This window comes from Simochromis diagramma, unplaced genomic scaffold (assembly GCF_900408965.1).
Source record: "Simochromis diagramma unplaced genomic scaffold, fSimDia1.1 OVJJ01000602.1, whole genome shotgun sequence".
Classification (NCBI taxonomy): domain Eukaryota; kingdom Metazoa; phylum Chordata; class Actinopteri; order Cichliformes; family Cichlidae; genus Simochromis; species Simochromis diagramma.
In genome coordinates, this window is record NW_024387040.1 from 13,107,629 (window position 1) to 13,131,426 (window position 23,798).

Consider the following 23,798-nt stretch of genomic DNA (forward strand, 5'->3'; position numbering starts at 1 on the left):
CAACATGAGAGAATTAATCGAAGCATTTCTAAGGTCTCGGAAAAACCTAAACTGGCTTTTTACAGGTTTCCCATCAACTGTGTTGCATGATAAAACCACGTTTTTCCTCATTGTTTGGCTATTTTATTCATTTCTATGTGAAGATGCCCTGACATAAGGGGGTTGTGTGTCCCACACCTGCTGCTTACATTCTACAAAAAATCAAATCAACTTCATGAGCCTATTTAAAAAAACATCCCTTTTGTATCTTAATTTTGCTCTATTATAAGGTCACCTTCCTTACAGTTATCTTCAAACTTGAACTCACAAAAAAGAATTACAGTATTGTATTTCTATCATAGGAAGACTACGTTTAGATATTTTTATATTTGATGTAAAACACTTGCATTTGGAAAATTTAACAGGGGTTAAACTGTGATATGTGAGCAGTGGGATGGGGGCTGTGTCACAGTATAGTGAATTGTTTTCATTACTGGGTCAACTGTCTGTCTGTCTGTTGCCCCCCCCCTTTTTTTTTTTTTAATTCACAGAGTGGTTAGATCAATTTCATGCATCCAGCCGTGCCACTACTGCAAGCAAGCTGCTTTTAAGCAGCAAAACTAAACTATCTGCAATAATCCACTTGATATGGTAGAGGAAAAAATGTGATGATTCTCCAGGGGAAACAATATTTGGATTTAGCTGAAATTAAAAATGTAACTCTAGTGCCATTGGATTCATCCTGAGTGGGAGTTTTGTTCAGAATGATTTCACTGCAGAAACTGTGAGTCTGAAGCAGTGAAGCATTTTGCTATTGAGAGAGAGGGATGTAATAAGGCTACATAAGATCACAATGGAAAGTCAGAATATTAAAATAATAAATGAAATTACTACTCCTCTGTTATGTTCATAAAATGCTCACAGCACCTATTGCAATATGGGGACAGTATAGATGCTGTTGCTGCAGGTGTGTGATGCTATAGCTCTTTAATGAAGTGGAGGAAAATACAGCATTTTACATTTGATTGTTCGCTGCTACACAATGTCTGAAAGTTGAGGGGCCAAGTAAGTTATCACCATCTGATTTGTGTTCTAAACTCAGCATTTTAAAAAAAATTGAGTTAAGTGAATTAAGGCAGGGTTATGATTTCCAAAATTACCCAAAAGAGGCAGCTATATACCTGAGTTATACGATGGGCCATTTTCCTCTTTCTTTTCTCCTGGACTATAGACAGAAACTAATCCACTTGCCTCAGGCTGAATAATCATTAAAAGTGGGTCAAGGAGTAAGGCAGCCAATAGTATTAAGATCCAGGGGATCTTAGGTTAAACATCACCTGTCACACAGAGCAGTGGCTGAAGTCCCACAGAGTGCTAGTGAATTGGGATTCATTAGTAGTGAATCAACAAAAGCCTTGCCACACTTTAAATATCAAGACCAGAGTGGACAAGTACTATCTAAATATAAAGGCAGGCTTTATAAGGAAAAGGAATTTACTAAAAAGGGCATCCAGGATTTCCCCCAATGTGACTGTGTAATCTTAATGCAAGCTTTAACCTCCTAGGACCTGGCATCCACATATGTGGACATCACATTTTGGGATGTCTAGACCAAAATAATACATTTTGCTCTACAAGGGCCTGATATCCAGTTACGAGGACATTATACTTTACTTTTCTTTACTAAAGCTTTAAGCAGTTTTTTTGGTGACATGCTTTCAAGCATAATAATATTGGATTGCACTTATATAGCGCTTTTCAAGACCCCCAAAGCGCTTTACTATTCCACTATTCATTCACTCTCACATTCACACACAGGTGGAGGCAAGCTACAGTAGTAGCCACAGCTTCCCTGGGGCAGACTGACAGAAGCGAGGCTGCCATATCGCGCCATCGGCCCCTCTGGCCATCACCAGTAGGCGGTAGGCGAAGTGTCTTGCCCAAGGACACAACAACCAAGACAGACAGAACTGAGGATCGAACCGGCAACCTTCCAGTTACAAGATGAGCTTCCCAACCCCCTGAACCGTGGTCGCCCGTGGTATTCTGCCAGATGCAGTCGTTGGAAGATGGCTGTGAAATTTAAACAATTCTCACAGTTCAATGTATGCCAAGAAAGTACACCCCATACCATTAACCTGCCAGTGTTGATTGATACACTGATTTATTGATACCCTATCATCTGAATATTGCAGCATAAATTGACACTCATTAGACCAGGCAACATTTTTCCAAACTTCTATTGTCCAACTTTGGCGAGCCTATGAGAATTTCCTGTGCTAAGCTAACAGGTTTGGACATATTTAGCATTCAGAAATGCTCTTCTGCATACCTTGGTTGTAATAAGTTGTTATTTGATTTACTCTTGACTTCCTATATGCCTGAAACCAATCTCCTCTGACCTCAGGCATCAACAAGGCATTTTGCCCAGCAAACTGCCACTAACTGGATGTTTTGTCTTTTTTGTCTTGCAGGTAAGTCCCAGTAGAACAGCAGTTTCTGTCTGTCTGGCACCAACAACTATGTAACACTCAAAGTCACTTAAATCACCTATCTTCCCCATTCTGATGCTGGGTCATGTGGACCATACCTACATGCATCAGTGCATTGAGTTGTTACCATGTTACCAAGTGATTAGATATTTGAGTCAACGATCAGTCATTGTACATAATTAATAACCATTCTATGGAATGTTTAAATTGGGCATGTTTTACATTATTATTATTATTATAAAATAATAAAAGACATTAAATAATTAAATATAATGACTAACATATTTCAGATATAAAATATATTATCAGAGAGGGTAGAAACACAATGTTTGTCTTTTAAGCCTCTCCAGGAGATGAAAATACTCTAGATTTTTATTGAAAAGCTTTCATTAGAGCACAAGCATTTTATTCTTGTCACAGTGTTCTTTTCAAATGCCAGATCTCAGCATGCCTCTGCTGCTTTTCTTAGTTTTAAAACTAATCAGAGTGCTTGCAGCCATTTTCATGTAATGATGCGAGCTTTGCAAACTCTATTGGAAGGCCTTTGTTATTAACTGCAGTCTTGGCATTACTTAACCTGGGGTCCTTGAGACACACAGACCTTGGCAAGTGGCCATGCTTTCCATTAAAACCACACCAAGACAGACGATCTGACCTTTCAAGTCTCTTATTACCCCTTTACTCATGAGGGTGCATCGCTCCTCAGCAATATTTCACGGCAGTGGTTTTAGGAACAATGAGCAAACACGAAAGTATGAGGTTTTCTTCTTTTACTATGGGAATTCCACTGGTATTCACAATAATGAGGATGGACAACTATCAGACATTTAAAATCAAACAAGCAAATGACATAACACCTTCTGCAACGTGTGACCGTTCTTTCACAGCTGCTGCAACGCATTTATTGTAGTAATGTACTATCAGCGAACTGCATTCAGTATTAAATAAAAGTTCTTTAACAATACAGAAAAGGCGATGAGGGTATTCTTCAGAAAGTGCAAGTACCTGAAAGGTATGTCAGTACTTTGACACAAAGATCACACCCCTGAACTCCCTATCCTGACCATTTCTGAGCTGTAACACCTCAGAAAGTCTCTGCTAAATCTCAGTGGAGCTCGTCAGTTAATTTAGAAAATAATTGAGAAAGAGCTGACTTCCTTCAACCTAGGCCCATTTGACACAGTGAGGTGGTTAGCCTTTTCCTCAACCTCCCCAGTCTATTAGAGTTGATACCATCATACTATCCACCTCTTTGTCTGGCTGGAAACTTCTAAAGGAGGACAATCTCCTGGGTGAACAAAAAGGATTATAGGAGATTACTAAAGCGCTCTTCAATCTCCAGCTTCAGGAATCTTGGTTTTTTGCCCTTCCAATACGATGTTATCCCTGTGTGTCTGAACTCGAAGAGCATTTCCCGGAAAAAAAAGGTAGATAGCTTCAGCAAAAGCCACTTGAATAATCAAAGATATCGCACAAAAACACGGCTTCTTGTTACTTTACAAACTTTTCTCTCTGTTTATATATCAGTCCATCTATCTAACTGTGAAAAACTGATTGGGCTGCTCAAGCCTACATCACAAATGACTTTCCCCGATTCAAGAGGTAAGACTTAATCCGTTAACGGTGAAAATGTCTTGATCTGTGTCAGCTCCATCAGTAAACTCGAACAGTCACAAATCCCAGATCAGCAGAGAAATTAGCCTATTTAAGATGCAAAGGGGACTTAGTGGGCCTGTACTGTGGTTTGTCTTTCTGTGTGTGTGTGTGTGTGTGTGTGTGTGTGTGTGTGTGTGTGTGTGTGTGTGTGTGTGTGTGAGGGGAGATATAAAAGTGAAGAAGGGTTAAGGGGCAAGACTCAAAAGGAACCACTTTGATGTCTCTGTGACAGATGCACTGTAGTAAAAACAGGAGTTACAACCCAACCACAGCATTAAAAGGATAAATGCTGTCACCATCTTTTGCTGACTTTTTGCTTACTAAATTTGCTGGCTTGCAGTTTGCAGTGATTTCCAAACCATGCAATCAAGCAAATCCATTGCAGCGAATGTTCTTAACAGAGTTAGCAAGTCACTAAGCTTCCCACATCAGACTATCAATATTTCTTAAAAAGTTCAACAGCACTCGGATAAAAAGGGACAGAGCCATCACAGAGAAATATGTGTCAGATGCACACCCATGCAGCATGTTGGGCTCTTTCTCTGCAGTGATTAACATTCACTCAGCAGAAAGCGGTTCAGTCTGTCTGTCTAATTCTCTGTTGTCCTTGTGCTTCATCTCTTCTGTTTGACCCAAATCCCCAGACAAGTCACAACAAACGCAGCAGGTAGGGGTTTCCAGGTCCTTCCTCAAAGGGCACCTTGACATGATTTGTGACTCGTATTGGAAACTTTTAACCGCCAAATGTTTTTAAAATGCTAGTTTTACAGATGTCCATATAATGCATCACTTCTGTAAATGTTATCTAACTCTATAGCCTTCAGTAGATAGTCCAGTGTCAAGGCTGGAATTAAGATAAAACATCTAGCCTGCCTTTGCTCAAGGGTAAAATCCACTTACCGGCAACTGTAAAGTTCAGTTAATAATATGGTACTCTCCAGAAAAAGTGTAGGCGACAAGCAGAGACAGCATGAAAGCTGCTGTAGTTTGAAGTGGAAAAGAGGAAAGAAGAAAATAATAAGAATAATCCAGTGAATTGGTGAGTTTAAAAGTGCCGGTAGACAATTTGCATGTTTCCCCCTGCAGAAGTTGTAGTTGTCTCATTTACCTCTTGGCAACAATTTAATATGTTTAGAAAAATGTCAAATATCAAAGCACTTCTTTTTTGTTAAATCCATTTCTAGGAAAATGCTATATACAATAATTCCGTGCACAAAAAGAAAAAAAATCACATTGTTTTAAGAGTGTTGAAGTTAGCAACACACGGGGTAATCACTGATAAGCTTGTGTACACTTCTAGAATATGTGATGCTGTTGTAGCGTGCAGCTGCAGAGTCTCCGTGCATCAATTTCTGACAAGTGAATAATATAACACACCTCTGAATTACATTTGCTTTGTATAATACCAGGGACACCGTGTACATTTGGCTCTGCATAAATACTATTTACATTATTCGCACATTTATTGGCAAAGTTTAAGCTAGCATGCAATCATATTTCTAGCAACAGTCTGTTTAAAATACACATTTGGTAGCAATGTCAGTGTTACTTTAATATACATACATATACGTCTTTTGATTATCTGCGAAACTGTTGTTTAAGACAATTCATAACATGTCTTGGAAACGCTTGGTTTCACAGTAAATAATGTTAAAATCATGACAGTGTCCACGGGCTAATTCAGTCATTACCTTTTTTCTTTTTCTGCTTTAGCAATCTCCTCTTTACTTACTCTTTTATTAAACCGGTATCATCGTAATTAATTATATCAGTAAGACAGACTGCCGGGCACCTTTAACCATTAAATCTGGTTCTCCTGTTCTGATTCTTCAAGCTTACAAGGACTTAATGAGCTTTATCCAGATGTCAGATCCGAAATATTGCACATACTGGTGAATTGAAATGGTTGTGATAGAAATATTATTTTGTCAAACACTGTCATTATCTGCACTGACAAATCAGAGCATTTAAATTGCACATCATATCGCTAGAGTAGGCAAAAACCCTATTATGTTATATACAGTATGTGCCTGCATACAAATTTACTATTTTCTATGCAACATGGGAAAAATTACAAATGAAAATGGATTCTGTGGCCTCGTTTTTTTTTTTTCTGCACACACTGTCCCCTCTGGCCTTCCATCATTACCAGTTGTATCAGTATTATTTATAGGAAAATTTACAACCTAGGAACTGTTCATTCTTTTACTTGAAGTACCTTCTCTTCTGTTTCTGCACTGCAGAGACTGTGGACAATTTTTAGCTCCTTTTGTCAGGGTAAGTCCCAGCACAAAGGAACCTTTGAGTGACCCAAATGTACGGGCGCTTCAGCACATCTGTCTCATCAGTCTGTGACTGACCTTGAAATGCACAGTGTAAAACAGAATTGGACCACGGTTAGGTAAATATCTTGTGTTTTAATATCTGGTATGTACGAAACTCTAGAAAGAACAAAACATCAGTTTGACACCACGTCCTTCACCAAATGCTTTGATATACTGGTTTCTTGATACCAATGTTTTATGTGTTGTATCCACAATTTTAAATGCATCACACTCTTAGAATCAGTGACCTACAGCTGTAGGATTAAAACGGTTAAAGAAAGCCTTTTTTCATATTATAACTATGTGTGTTAACCTTTTTAAAAATGGTGAAGTAACAAACATAGATGTAAACCAATGTCAAGCTTGACTGTTTCAGGAAGTGTTTAAAGCTTTATGGGATGTTATAAATTAAGCTAACACTTAATTTGCAGTTAGCACTGCGACAGACGGACAACCTGTCCGAAGTGTACCCCGCCTCTCACCCTCTGGTAGCTGCGATAGGCTCCAGCCCCTCCGTGACCCTAATAAGGTTAGGTGGAAACAAATGGATGGACTTAATTTGCAAATTAGATCAAGTAATCCTTTTTGAATAGCTGAAAGATTTCTTTTTTCACTTGAAAAGCTTACATAAACTAAATAATACATCCAGGAATGGTTTGTTTGTTTGTTACTTGAGGGTTTTTTGGGAAATCCGAGTCCTAAAATATAAATGTTTTGGCAACATATACACATGATATTTCTGATTACTGAAAGGCATAAAGTACCCCACAGCAACAACCGCAGGTGCCCTTTAGTTTGATCAGGGACATTAAGGTAAAGTAATTTTATTTAATCAGACAGCTGCAAGGCATTAAAAATTACTTTACTGGATACACAAATGCTTCAGGAGCTGAAACAACAATTTTTGAATGCTTTGCTAAGACAACCTGTAATGTCAGCATTTTGTCCTCCTCTGAGGTTGAAAAGAGTAATGCACTGTAATTGTGGTCAATTTAGCATTTAACACAATTCATCCATCTCATAACACAAGTAGGGTTGGGATGATAATGTTAACGCCACTGTGCTCGGGAGAAAGCACAGGTAAAACTGTTCACTTTGTTTCTTAGTGAGGATTTGGGTCAAGTCTGAGAAAATCCTTTGGGTATTCCCTCAATGCCATATGTGCAGGCCAAATGCTATTATTCCCCTGTCCTTAAGTGATCTTTCTGTCTACCTCATGAGTCTTGTAAAATCTATCACTGCTGTATCAGGCCACCAGACCAAGGTCAAATGGGAAGAGGTGCGTGTGTGTATGTGTGTGTCTGTTTGTCTTTGTCTGTATGTTCTTGTAATCTTGCTACTAATATGTGTTTCCCATGACAGCATCTCTGCAGTTTAAGCATAGTGGGAGCCAGGTACATGAGGCTAGGAGAGGGTGTAAGCAATCTAATGCACTGTGAGACAGATGCAGAAGCAGCTTCATTTCCCCATTGTGGCACTCAAACGTGGCAGCATGCCAACTCCAACAGCTTTAAGACTTGGACTTGGCATATTAAAGACCACATGCAAGAGTAACCTGCACATTTTCCACTGACCGCTGAAGGCCCTTGTCCTAATTTGAGGGAGGAGTGCGGTTTGCTAGTGGCAAAATCAAAAGCCAACTCGTATAAATTAATACGTGTAGGTGGAACAGCGCTGTGCAGAGTGTGCAGCTGGAAAAGCCTTCGATCGCATCCCCACCTCCTCCTCTGCACCCCATGCTGAATTACAATGAAGACAAGATGCCTAGTCAGCTCAAGCAAAACAAGCCATCTGATGTGTCAAAAACACTCTGCATATGGAAAAAGGAAAAGGAAATCACTGGTGATTAATCATTGTTATGCCTCCAAGCTGGCGGCAATCGTGCCCAAAGAGAGCTTTTTTTTGTACACTTGTCCATACATATGTTGATCTGTACATCCCATTTTCGTGAACATGTTGTCTCAGGAATGGCTAAGAGAAAATCCTTATGCTTTATGCCATGTGGACTCAAGGGTGAACTAATTATGGGTAAAGTTCACTGTGATCCCATCAAATGTTATTTTGGTGGCAAATAATGTCACAATTTTACAAAAGCTGTGACAAAATTTCAAAATCGCAAAAGTTAGTTCTGTAGACATATGAATTTAAAGTGCCAGTGTCTATCTGGCAGAGGCATACCTCAAAAACGTGACTTAAATAGAAAGCTACAAATCCAGTAGCTGGGAGGATAAAATATGCTACATTGCACGAGAGAGCCAATTTTCATTCAAAAATCGGCATTGCTTCTGAATCACCACACCCTTGTGAAATTGCTCCATCAATCCCCGCTGCCTTTTCCCTCGAGGCAAATCCAAAATATTCAGCAATTTATTTGTGTTGCTAATTCAGCAAAGAATTCATGTTTTACATGGGCGGTATGGTCTCACAGGGACCAATACTTGTTCCAGACAGCAATGAATCAATTCCTACAAGTAGAGTGTTGTTCATGTTAACCAACAGCAGCAGGAGCAACAGAGGCAAGCGTGCAAAACGTCAGACATGTATGCACATGCACAGTCCTCCGTGCTTTTTTACATTATATAAAAGTTATATATGTCTTGCACTTTAGATGCTTTATTAACATTTAATAGATTCTATTAGCCTCCCTGGACAAAAAATAGATTTTAAAAAACACTGAGCGCTGCCTGCTGTGCGGCTCCCACCAACCCCTTTCAAAAAAGGTAAGAAACAATGGCTTCTGAAGGCATCTCAACAAATGCCTCCTTTGACCCCTGAGGAGTCAGTTATTGCTCACAAAAAGTGGATCGCATGCTCAACAATACAGCAGTTGCACTGTATGAGCAGTCCATAACTCTGCTGTGGCTGCTTTAGCTTTTACGATATGAGACGTGCTGCAATAACAGAACAGGATGTTCCACTGTGAGAAGCAAAGACTTCACAGCATGACGCACACATCATTTTAGGAGATCGACATCAAAGTTATACCTCCCATTTATAACTCATTGTTACCATGCTTTCAAGAGCATGGATGCATTTTTTTCCCCAAGCATGCAGTTATACCATACCTGTTTTGGGGTCAACAGAGAAATATGGCTGTCCTTGTAGGATACTGTAGACTATTCTGGCACTGTTTCCATAGGTGGGGTCGTCCGCATCGGTTGCTGTGACTTGCAACACAGATGTGCCTTAAAAAACAAACAAACAAACAAAAATCCAGCACATTAGTCTTGTTGTTTCTTTAAAAGGTTTACAAATGTTAATGCAACTATGAGTTATGGCTACTTTCAGCTGCTTCTTTGCCACAAGACGTCACCACAGCGGGCAGCTCCACATGTTTGATTTGGCAGTTTTGTCCTTGATGACCTTCCTGCCACAACCCAAGCTATAACTGCGCAATTGTTTTTTTTTAACAAATAGATTCATGTAAAAAAATTATTTCCATGCAAAATAATAATAATAGTAATTTGAATATGGGATAACAGTGCTAGATTCAGAATGATATGATATGATATTTAAAATGCTGGGCATCTCTTAACTTATCCATAAATTCTGAACTATTGTTGCAATAAATAAAGAAATGAAACTAAATTAAAAAAAATCTTGCCTGCAGAATGTCATGAGCTATGTCATGTAAAAAGATCATTTGTGTTTCCGATTACGCTTGAATGGGAATTTTTTTTTTTTTTTTTTTTTGTTATTTAGAAATTAAACACTTGGAGTGTTACTCATTACAAGGTTCATTAACTCATTATAATTACTTGATGAGTAGACTGTAATTGGACTACAGGCTAAAACATTATATATGTATATGTATGTGTATTTAGAGGTAGATCTAGAGGCATGCAGATAGATAAAGTATAAATATCTTAAGGCATCTGGACACTTGCTTTCTTATGCTCCTTAGAGAATTAAACTATATTAAACAAGAAAACTGAAAAAGAGAAACTCACTCTACTGTGTCCCACCAAATATGATTTATTTTTTCCTTGGAATCCTGCTGGAGCAGAGGAAAATGCCAGCCATAATGAAGCGTGTACCTCACAGTATGCTTGTGTACTCTCAGCCTCGCAGCGGAAATTGTGCCGGGAATTATTTGGACTTCATCACCTCTGGGATTGCTCTGGAAACTCAACTGGTTCTAAATCATCTGTCAATTAAAACTTATTAGAACATGATTTAACTGACAGACCTTAGCTTGTTCCGTGTTACAGGCATAAGCAACGTCTCTATAAATCGTAGCAGAAACGACAAAACAGCTTTACTCTGCTTTCTATTTGGTGTTCGCGTGTATGTGTGTGGGTATTGTTTTGCTGTAATATCCCAGTAGAGACTTTAAACTGACTGCAAACGGAGCCATGCAGACTGGACCAGACTGCGTTTTTTGAGGGTAAAGACTTCATTTCAGGATTAGGTTTAGAATTAATGTTCAGGTTAGACTCTAATTTATGGTGGTTAAGGTAGGGTTAAGGGGCTAAAGGCTGCATTATATGAGGGAGTGTCCCCACAGGGATAGCATATATCATGTTTTTGTGTGTACGGCTGCTGGAAGAGGCGGTAACGGGTTCGTGTTAACGCATATTCTGGGTGATAATGCACTCATTATGCTTCCCTAATACACTGTACAGTGTGCTTGGCTTTGCTCACAACGCACTTCAACTCAAGTGTTCAAGTACTCAGTGTATATATGTACCGTATATTTACAGTTATTAACTTGATGAGTTCTGATTGTACTCAGCAGAAAATGAACACTTAAATCTCATTTCTAAAAGAACAGAGAAGTTAAATGGAAATCTGTTTTTTTTTTCAGGACTTTTAAGGTCACTGTACCTTCATTTCATGTTGCAGTCTTCCAAGGGATTAACACTTTTACACCACAAATAGCTGGTGGCTGCTTGACCATCATGTCTTACACAACCACTCTAACTAAAGTGGAGGCTGGAAACTTTTACCAGCTGAACTATGGAGAACATTGCTTAACCTAAACCCTGTTTACAATTTTTACATCTAATTTCATTACCTTATTTAAAGATTTTAGCAATATTTCTGTCATACGGGACAACAAATTAACTTTAAAGGGATAAAGGCTTGTCTGACTGTGAAACTGGATAATGAGGTTACCAGTAGATTATTCTCACAACCTGAGTCACGTCTCTTGTGTTTGCTTCTTTCCTAGTTTGGGATAAATTTACTTGAAATGTGAAAGCAAAAACAACATGTGCTACAAGTACATTAGAACAAAATGTATCTGTGCTTTCTCATAGATAACAGCATCTACTGGAAATAGCAAGAGATAAAAAAAAAAATAAGTCAAATGCGTGCAAGCATTACATTTTATTATGCTCATTAAGAGTTTAAGACTTACCTGATTGTGAGATTCTGCTTAACATTCTTATCAATAACATTTATATTCCCAATAACACGCATTTAATCTAAACTATTCATTTAAACAGGGGGCTATCCAAGCCTTTGGGTTTTGAAACCACTAACTTTTCCCCTTAAAGAAAAGAGCAACTATAACTCCATCTCAAGTGGGAAAGATAAAGCAGGAAATTGATACTCCTTTCATCTTGTACTCAAAATATAACTGTTCAATTAAATAAAAGGAATGAAACAGTTGGACAACCTGGAGCATGCCCAGCTGATCAATTTAGACAGGAAAAAGAACATCACAACCAATTAGTTGCTATACTCCAAGACAGCCCTTTCCCACACTTGGGAGCTCCGGTATTGACAAATGCAGGGGGATTAGTGCTTTAGAGTGTGATGACAGTTGATTGTTACAGCCGATTTGATGCTGCAGATGCCAAACCAAAGAGGAATTACTTTAATGGACGAGCAAAAGAGGGGGTGGGGGGAAAAAAGGCTAATTATTTTCCTCTTCACAGTCCTTGATTTCCTCCCTTGGGTCATCAATGGTGATTGATTCTTATTGTGTAACCGATGACGAAGTTTGCAGCGAACATGGGAACTTTAGAATAAGAAGTCTTGTTAGAACTAAACTAAAAATGCCAATATAGAAATTAGTGCTGTTTTCATTAACCTATAATGAATTCATTTGTGCTGACGATTACAGCAACTGCTGAATTTTTTTAATTACGACCGTTTCATGTGGAGTTTAAAACATGTTTAAGGGGAAGACTCCCTATAATGTACTTAAAACTGGACCCAAAAACCTAATGATAGTCTGTAAACAAGGTATCACAGCATACAGTGCTAAAGCACGCTCTCAAAAGAGATTAAGGCATGCGCCTGACACTTCTGAGAAAGAAATATACTGACTAGAAATATATGTTCATGAGGCCTGCCATGAATAATCATGAACACAACCAGGAAGATATTGACTGTTTATAAAGAGGGAGCGTACAGGTCTGCTGGGGTTTGCATATTTAATTTCTTTTATCACATTTCCGTCTCGCTCCTGCATGGAGCTGATGAAGTTATTAATTTTCTGTTTAAAGAATTTTCCAGTAACTCAGGAGATTCCTTTAGACAGATGGATAGAAATGGAATGTTTTCAACAAACTGTCAGCGCCAAGAATTTATTATCACATTGTATACCGAGTAAAATTGCTCTGACAGCAGTTTGGCTACCATTTGACAACCTACATATTTTGAAAGAGTGTTGTGAAATATTAGAGTAACGTTTTTGAGCCATTGTGTCTTGAGGCAGAATCAACTGGACTGAGAAAATGGTGGCTATTGTTCACACAACCTAAAAACAGAACAAGAGAGTAAAGAAATACAACATAGATGTTCGCCACAAGATGCTATGCGTATGGGATGCTGTCTCGGTGGAGGTGGATAGAGGCTTTACTTTTCTCCGTGATATGGAAGACTTCACTGTCTCAATGGCGGGGATTGCTGCAGAGCCACTATTGAGTGCTTTGTAAAGACCTGCCCACCAGGGAAGGAAACCATCGCAGCAACCAGAAAACAAAGATGAGAAAGAGGACTTTGCTGGCTTACAGAACATCAAACATTCTGGAGAACATTATCGCAGAGGACAAACCAGAATGCTGCACGGGGTAATGACATATTTGATAGTGGTTCTTCACACTTATATCTTTAAATCCATCTTGTTGGAGCTTTGGGTTGTACTTTAGTGTGTAAAGACAAAGATCTAACTGTAATTTATTGTTTTGTTTTACGTTTTTTTCTTTTTTTTAAGATGATGGATTAAAAAGGATTATAAACATGAAGAAGATTTGAAAAGCAACAAAAGTTTTTCATCTCTCAAACCATTCAAATGGAGGCTTACTGCTATTGGCAATAGAGAACAATCACTTGAAGGTCCAGTATATTTTGAAGAGCTACTCACCCACTTCAGACATCTCAGGGACCGAAGCTACAAAGGGTCCATCTGGAAATTTGGGTGCATTGTCATTGATGTCTTGTACTTTGATGATGAATTCTGACTTTGGTTCCAGGGCCTCCTCTGTGTTACGGTCCAATGCTTGCGCATGGAGGACATAATGTGTTTTCCGCTCCCGATCCAAGCTCTTAGTGGCATGAATATCCCCTGTCACCTCATCGATGATAAATATAGTCCCAGCTCCTTCGCCGCTCAGAATGTACCTGACAGATCCATCACCTTTGTCTGAGTTTGAGTGAAGCTGGAATGAAAAACAGACAAAGTGTGTGTGAATATGGAGAAAAAACAGTGCAAAGTCAAATTTCTTCTTAACAACTGCAAAATACCTGCAAGATAAAATTACTAAGGCACACTTAAAGTCTGTTTTAAAGTCTGTATTAAGCTTTTCTCATTTTAATTACAACTTCATCATGAAATTAATTGGAATATCTGCAGATTTTGGTCTTAGTAACATGAAGGCTTTGGAGTCTTGGAAATGATCTGTAGAAAAACTGATAAAATACTGTTGAAAAATATTAAAATTAGTATTAGAATTGTAACATCTAACTTGAAAATCCTTTCTCTGGCTCGTGCCAAAGTAATGCATCCTTGGAGATTGAAGTTTTTGGGGGACAATCCTTCCAAAGCTGCTCTTCTTTCTCACCAGGGGAGAGAAGAAGAGAAAACCAAGCCACTTATTAAGCCATAATTGTTACCAAAGGGGTTAAGATTTTTATCCCCACAGCTCAGCAGGCGGTTAGATATGAATAATATTTTACTATTTTACAGAATGTCAAAAGAAGGATACAATGGTATTAAGATTCAGATTTGAACAATTTAATTTTTTCATCTTGAAGCAATAAAAAAGCATCTGGTTTGAGGGAAGATTTAGTCTATGGAGACACATAGATGTAGGTACATATGCACTAAATAAATAATTTATATTAGTTGTAAAGACTAAATAGTAAGCAGCACAACACAAAAGGTGAAAGAACATAAACTCATACAAACTGATATTTTCAGTGGATCAGTGGAAAAGATTTCTCACATTAACTATTTTTAGCTGAGAAGTAATAAATCACAGTCACATTTCTGTTCAATGACAATTAGCAGCATCTGTCATAGCACTAAATTTTCACAGTCACCAACAGTTCCTAACAGAGGACCACAGAGGGTAAATCATAGACACGCTAAAGAAAAAACATTAAAAAAATCAGTATTTATTAAAAAAATGCAAACACAGACAAGGAACAAGCTGGGACTCGTTTGATTTGCAGGGGTGCAGCAGCAGTGTTTCCAGGGAGACACAAGTCAAAGCCTTAGATGCCTAAACTAGTTTGTCAACAAATAACCTTCCCCACTGACATATCGAGTTTGGGCTCAGCGATATGAAACTTAAAAACACTGAACGCAATAAAGAATTTCCTCAGTGCTTTGTCAGCTTAAGAATATCAACCTTTTTGTCCTTGAGATGGAACACACTCTCCCAAATTCAGTTTGACAAGGACCAAATGATGATAATGTACAGTATATGCAGTATTATAATACAAACCTAAACCAAATAAGATAGAAAACCCTCTGCATAGCACACACTCTCAAACCACAGCAATTAGACCCATTTCCTAGATGAGATAAAGAAGCAGTAAGGCTCTCATAGAAACACTGTAGCAACATTACTGTGAAGCAGTTGCTTTTGTATTAGCACAACACATTAATGAGAACTTTAAACCAATGGAACATAACTGGTACAAGTAGCTTTCTGGCTGTATCGTTTTACAAAGTAAGAGTCACAAAGGCTTATACTGAAAATCATTTGACAAAGAGTTGTTTATTTCTATAAATAATTAAAGTGATTATTTTTAGTGTATATGAAAGTGTTGGTAATGTGCTATCAAGGATTTTTAATAAGTGGCCAGCTAGCAGCTTTGATTTTATTGTGGGGGGGAAGAAAAAGGACTGGTGCAGCGTCTGAATTAGGACACAGCTAAAATGTTTTGAAGTGCAGAACTGAAGACAAGACAGCCCATTTTCAAAGTAACCTAAATATAGTAGCAATTCATCTTACCATTCAATTCATTGAGCGCATTTAGGAGTGCACTCGTTATTGACTAAGACTCATCATATTGTGTCTTTTTTGTGTTTGCTTTTTGCACCACAAGAAAAGCTGTATAACCTCCCTGTAACATGCAATAGGACATGTGATGTTAAAGCGCTGCTCTATTTTCACTTTCACGTGAGTAAAAGAAAAGCTGAATTAGAATAGCAAAGAAGGACACATAGTCTAAAATGTACAACCGTTATAGAATACAGAGTTATTTAACATGTTCTCAGCAGAGGTCCTCTGGCCACATCTAATCAAAACCTGGACTAGCAAATAAATGACTAATTAGAAAACTGCAGCTGATTGCAGCCTGACTCTTGATGAGAGCTGACTGTCCTTTCTGTGGTAAATATCAAGCCTGTAATTAGATAAGCAGTCAAAGATCCTGTTGAATTAGGTGGTTAATCAGCTTCTTGATTGTACTAATATGAACCTACAAAGCAAGAAATCAGGATGTGTCCACATACTAGTGGACACAAGTTACTTTTCAGACATGATTTGACCCACTTTTAATTCAGTTCCAGCAATTTAGAAATATTAGCTTCAAGTGTTGGCTGTAGAAGGATAATCGAATCACCCAATATATTAAATAATTCAAACATAGAGAATTACAGATATTACTTAACAGTTCAATTCTATATCTTCAACATGCACGTATTCGCTTCTATCAAGTAGCACTCTGCTCCAGCTCATAAACAATTTTGCCTCCAGTCAGACTGCTAATTTAGCCATTGACTTGTTTTGAAGGAGTTAATATATTATGCTTGGCAAAAGCACAAACCAATGATGCACATGGTGATTGTGCATCATTGCCTTCCAAAATCTATGGATGATGAATGATTGTTAACAGGTTGCGGGTCATTACATAAACACCATAGGCTCAAAGTACAGCAGCTGAGAATAAAACAATAAGACAATGAACGTTTAAATCAAAGGAGTTTAATGAGCAATACGGATGCCTGCTCAGTATGGTAAGTGGTCTTGACTCATCTTCCTGATAGACATGTAGCACATGCAATGCCTTTGATAAATAGTCTGTCCATTTTGATCATCAACATGTTCAAGCTCCCCAACCTTCTCTGCTAACAAATATGGTCTCTTCAGCATTTTTAGTGTTTCTCTAGTCCATTTACCTTGCTGCCTTAGAAGTCACGGTTCTGCTATAAAAAGTAAATCACAACCATAGGTGTTCAGCAAAATATAACTGAGGTAAATTTTCCCTTCATTACATTTAATATTTCAGAGTTTATAACATTTACTCATCGGCCACTTTTTGCATCTGTACAACTGCTTGTTAATGCAAGTTGATTTCCAGCTTGGCAGCGATTCAGTGCATTTAAGAATGTAGACATAGTCAACATGATGTGCTAAAGTTCAAACTGAGCATCAGAATAAGGGAGACAGTGGATTTACATGACTTTGAATGTGGCATGGTTGTTTGTGCCAGTGTTTATGGAGAATGATCTGAAAAAGAGAACGTATCCAGTGTATGGCAGTTTTTTGTTAATGCCAGAGGTCACAGCTGATAGATCAGCTTTCAGCTGATAGAAAGGCAACAGTGAATAATACACAACTTGTTAAACTAAAGTATGCAAAAACGCTTCTCTGAATGTACAGCACATGGGAAATGGAAGCACAGGAGCTACAGTTGTAGAAAACCACACCATGTGCCACTCCTGTCAAATGAGAACTGCTAACAATTTGCAAAGATTGAAAAAGAAAAATGTCGCCTGGTCTGACGAGTCTTGATTTCTGCTGCAACTTTTGGATGGCAGGGTCAGAACTTGGCACGACATGAAAGCATGGATCCATCCTTCTGGGCATCAACAGTTCAGGCTAACAGTGGTGGTATAATGGTGCAGGGGATAATTTCTTGGCACACTCTGGGCTCCTTATTCCCTACTAAACAATATTTTAAACACCTCAGCCTACCTGAGTATTGTTGCTGACCGTGTCAGCATTCTGACAGCTGCTTCTAACGAGATAAAAAACCATGTCCCAAAGCTCAAATCTTCTCAAACTTGTTTGTTGAACATGACAATGAGTTCACAAATGCCTTCCACAGTCATCAGCTCTCACTCCAGTAGAGCACCTTTGGGATGTGGTGGAACAGTAGACTTGCATTATGGATGTTCAGCTAACAAATCTGCAGCAACTGCATGACACAGTCACAATAGACCAAAATCTCTAAAAAATGTTTCCAGCACCTTGTTGAATCTGTACCAAAAAGAATGAAAACAGTTCAGAAGATTACCTGGAATTAGCAAGGTGTATGTATTAAAGTGAGAGGGTGTGAGTGGACTTGATCCTCATGTGAAAAGATCAGCTTTTCAAATGTATTCATGTTCAAAAAATAGCCCCCTCCCTTCATTTTTGTCCCTTCATTTTGTTGATTTGGGTGAATTCTGGGTGAATCATAACATTGCTGTAGGTAATTCACAACTGAAAGATATTTTATCATGAGAAAGAAACACATCAAAACCACATATCCCTAAGCTTGACCCATCAAATATTGAATTAGCAATTTTCTGCCAACTGATCATCCAATGTATTAACAGATTTTACTACTAAAAGGGACATTATCTAGGAGCTGTTTAGTCCCCCTACATAGCTATTTTTCAACCAACAACATACAGAGAACAAACAGTTCTAAATGCAATGGCAAAAAAATTATAGGTAAAGATTAAAAGTCTCAATTTATGAAATATTGGAACATGAACTATTAAGGCATTAAGTTGTGGCTTAGACATAACCACCATGCCAACAATTCTCTTCCTTCCATTCTTCTCTGCTGAAGAAAGAGAGCTGAATGACTGCCTGGTTCTGCAGCAATCAGGCAAAAGGCTTAGAAGCGGTGTGCAATTCAAACCAGAATAACTCTTCTCCCATTACAGGTGGAGACGGGAAAATTACTTAAAGCCTGCCTGTGAACTTAAATGGAGTGTGCAAATATCAACTTCCTAAAATAAAACAGTAACAGACTCTTAACAATTAGGGCTGTGCGATATGACCAAAATCTCATTTCCCGATATAAGAATTCTATCATCCCGATAACGATATAAATCACAAAAATGTAACATTTTCTGTAAATTCTGTGAATCTCGGGCAGCTCGACTTGCAGGAAGTGTTTCAAGCTGCGCATCATGTAGCTGGAGTCGAGTGTTTTAACCGATGCATGAAACTATACATTTTTAGACATAAGTTGTAACGGCCGCCGTTTTCTTTGTGAGTATTTATTACACGGCGTGCTGCGGGGAAAAGCCTGTTCTAACGTTTGAGTCTAAAGTTTATTTTTTAGCACCTGGCGGCTCTTTTTTTACTTCTCATCCGTAAATAATCTGCTCTTTCACGTGATTCAGTTTATTTTGAAAAGTCTCAACAGGATCTTGAGCTGTTTTGTGAAAGGTTTGTGGAACATAAACAAGCGGACACGCGATGGTGTTACCGTCGTTGTTGCTAACCACAACGCATAACAACAGTATTAAATATAAGAGAAAGAGAGAACTTTAAGAAATGAATATAGCCACTACAGTGACCATCAGGACGATGAAAAAATATTGCAGTAAACAGTTTATTTTGCGACACCACGAAACAAATGATAGCGTAAAATGAAACGATAGACGTTTTTATATCGTCATCCGATATATATCGTTATATCGAACAGCCCTATTAACAATTACATCACACTAGCTGCGATACGCTCTACTGAGTGCCATCCATTATACCATAAACAGAAATAAATAGTTTCTAAACATAGAGGTGGACTTTCAAACTTTTTTCCCTAGATATTATTTTCCCTTCCAGGCCACAGGTGATCCAAATCACCCAAATGTCGAGTAATTTTACAAAATCTGCCTACTTTGGGGTTTAAATCAACATTATTTTAAAAAGTCTGATAACCTATTTAATCGTAAATACCGTGAAACTTAATAGACTTTACCCAGGACGGTACCCTGACTTTACCACTGTCCCTTTATGGTCCCCATCACTGCTATTAAGGGGGACATTTATACTTCACATATTTCCTCCCCTAACTGTACCAAAACAAGCTTGTGGCAATTTTCTGTCACACTATTTTGAAAACTAGGCTTTATTTCTCTGCAGTGGGTGCTTCCACTACATTCCGCCTTCAGTGTTGGAATATTTTATTTATACTTCATTAATTTTGATCACACGGAAAATTTCATGACATCCTGCCTTAATGCAATTAGTGTCAATTTTGTTAAACCACAGAGCGGGCTTGATGTGAACTTAGCATACATCAAGACCATGTGTGGCAATCCAGATGATGGGGGATTGAAAATGATGGCAATGTCCAAGTCTTGCAGTAAATAATAAATGAAAATGCATGACAATCTTTCACAAATGCTGCCAGGAAAGGTCCAAGAATTTATGAGGAAGATGAAATATAACCTCTAAACCTTGTTGTTTTGATATCTCTGCACAAAATCTTTGAGGAATTCTTTTCATCCACAGGCCATCAAAACGGGATTGTGTTTATCTCTCTGCCTCTACTGGTGACTATATTAAAGACTAGTCGAATAGATGATTGGCATGTGGCTGGCAGCTGGAAATGCATTTCTGAGGAGTTTAAAGAGATCAACAGAGTCTGGAGCTCTAAAGCTGCATAGCGAAAACACTCCAATGTCAAAGAAAACCAACCTTGTGCTTTCATCATATGCCCACAGGAGCAACCCGGTATCTATAGTGTATCTTCACTTTCTTTTGTCAACATGCTGTATATTTTCACAGTTTGGGCTACGTAGACTCATTCTTGAGAGTGGCTTGCAACTGTTTGTGTTCACAAGCTAATTGGTACTCAGAGCCAACCAGTTTACTTTTGGTACTGTCAAGCCAATTACAGGAAGAGAAGAGATTTGAGGAAGAGAAGAATCCTCCAACCTGAAAGAAATCTGCAGCTAGAACATAAGTTCTGCAACATTAAACATGGATTTTACTCATTGTAGTCATGCTGGAAAACATAATAAAGTTAATGGGTCAGACGTAATCAAACTAAAGCTGTAACTTATGATTACAGTAACAGAATCACCCATTTAGTCTGTCAGAGTTGATGACAAATAGAAATTCTCAAATTACAAATTATGAGTTACTAAAGCACGATGTGAAAAATTGCACCCGCAAATTACAATAACTGAGCAGCACACGAACAATTTCTTCTACACCTGCATATCCTTCGCACATTTTTAACATTTAACCAGGAAACATATTTGAAATGTGTTTTCCGCGAGTGTCTTGGGATGAGACAGGCAGCATAATCTTGGCACATTTTTTGATGGTGGGAGAAACCACGGCGCCCTGTGTAACTCATGCAATCCTGGGTAGCATATAAATGCTCCACACTGACGAGCCCTGTCAGATTACCAGCTGACTACCAGCCTTTGAAAGGGTTCACATTAACAACTGATCAAAATAATCAAATAGTATAGTATTTGCAGTATTTTTCTTTTCTTTTGCTTATTTTTGATTTGTTTTTGTTGTAATATAAGATTGCTGTGTTGAGTTATAGCTGGTTTAATTATATTTATTGTTGCTAATCTTGCACTATGTGCAATTGGTAAATGGCCTGTATTTGTATAGCGCTTTACTAGTCCCTAAGGACCCCAAAGCGCTTTACACATCCAGTCATCCACCCATTCACACACACATATTCACACACTCACACACTTTTCACACAATTCTTGTGGTTTATTTATTAAATCTTTACGAGTAGAATTAATTAATAAGAGGGTCACACAGTTATGTAGCCTTACAAATGTGGTTTCATACTTTACCCTCCCTGTAAAAGGACCCTGTCTAACAAACTCTGCGGTAATATGTGGACAGCACCTGTCTTTCTATGTAGATGTCCCTGAACACACCATGGCAAAGCTCAGCTGAAGTAATCAGCTGATTTGGCATATCTGGTCTGGGGAGCCAGGATAAAAGCCACTCCAGCTCATTTAGCCTTCTCTCTCCCTCTGTGGCTTTCCATCTGCGACTGTTCATTCTTTGGTGATTTAATTTAGTTCATGCTCCAAAATGCCCCACAACTCACCATGCTCACATACATACACTTAATGGCAGCAATATTTCTGATGAGCACGTGCCACATTTAAACTGATTTTTAATCGTTAGGTTCAAAGAAATTGTGTACCCAAAAATGTTATTACAACAACTATACTACAACAAAACTAATTTGTAACATTTATTATTATTACTACTACTATTATTATTGTCATCATCTGCTATAATAATTAAGTTATTGGACCCTCTCTTGATATCTAATTTAAAATGGGTGAAAAAAAAAAAGAGTTAAGTGTAAAATGTTTCATAACTTCATGTACTGTAAATGAACCAGGAGAGCTTTAAAAATTCACTTAGTAACACTGGCACCAGGGCCTCAGTATTTACAGTCAATAAATAAAACCACTGCTGTGTTTAAACTGTGCAAAGAAACATTTCATACACAAATGTGTGATCCCTCAATTTCTTAACTGAATTTACTTATATTCTGAAAACCAACAACAATAAAAAAAAAATAAAAAAAAAATCAAAATAAACACAATTGTAAAAGATGCAAAGAATACAAAATCTTAGCTGAAAGGCTGAAGTGTACATTTTTCTTTTAAAATATTTTGATAGGGAACTCTCCGCACTTCGTGAGAGAGTCTTTCATAATAGTAGCTGTCCCACAACTGCAACATTTCTACAAAATAGTGATTATGCCCAAGTTTAATATTTGTTATATAACAGCAGTCGCTTTCTACTCAAAGCGCCTTGAGGCAACTGTTGTGATTTGGCACTATACAAATGAAAATTGAATTGAATTGAATTGAATCTTAGGCTAACAGCTCCTTGTCCTCCACTTGGTGCTTTTATTTTTTCACATCCACTTTGGTGTCAAACTTTTTGGACTTGAGCCACGGTCCATGTCTCAGGGGATATGGCATCCAATACCTTGGTTATTGCAGCCAAAGCCTTGCTTTTTTGTCCCTAAAAAAATTGAAGAAAAACATCGGCTCTCCAAAGGAAATTTGTGACTTTTGAAGGTCCTGACACTATAGATTAATTTTCTTCAAACAGCAGTTCTCCTCTTTTTTGGTATAGTTCTCAGGGTTGTCTCTTATGAGAAGATTATAACTTTCTCTATGAAAAACCTTCATGTTTTGTATTCTCTAACGTTTCAATGGTGGCAAGAACAAAAATGGCTGGTGTGCATTCTCCATCTGAAGGTAATTTTCCGTGTGTACTTTTTCAATTCGAACAATTTTCTGCACGTTATAGTGACTGACCCAATCAGTGTCAATGCAGTGTCAAGTCCCAGTCTGTGTCTGTGCTGCTGATTAAAACTCAGTATAAGTATCAATCTGCAGTTGGTGTGAAAAATGTGAATGAAATCGACATTGTCTGCCCAGTCATCAAGCCTAACCTGGCAAGCATGCTCTGTCAAAACTTTCGGGTGAAGGTTGTGCTTTAGAAATGTAATTTCAAAGGTACAAGTAAGTAGACATGAAAGACTTCGAAGACTAGCTGACTCACAGGGTACAGTGAGCCAATGAAACTTTACACCAAATGGATGTGAATACAAATTTGACAGATTCAGATTTCACAACTGAAAGATATTTTATCATGAGAAAGAAACACATCAAAACCACATATCCCTAAGCTTGACCCATCAAATATTGAATTAGCAATTTTCTGCCAACTGATCATCCAATGTATTAACAGATTTTACTACTAAAAGGGACATTATCTAGGAGCTGTTTAGTCCCCCTACATAGCTATTTTTCAACCAACAACATACAGAGAACAAACAGTTCTAAATGCAATGGCAAAAAAATTATAGGTAAAGATTAAAAGTCTCAATTTATGAAATATTGGAACATGAACTATTA

General features: G+C 38.0%; 1 protein-coding gene across 1 annotated transcript in view; it reads right to left on the reverse strand.

The window, feature by feature from the left end:
* LOC120741228 (cadherin-18-like) overlaps nt 1-23,798 on the reverse strand; it is a 180,656-nt gene that overhangs the window by 38,309 nt on the left and 118,549 nt on the right. Inside the window, 2 exon segments of the mRNA XM_040043994.1 lie at nt 9,517-9,636; nt 13,770-14,064. Coding sequence (XP_039899928.1) covers nt 9,517-9,636; nt 13,770-14,064 — 415 coding nt within the window.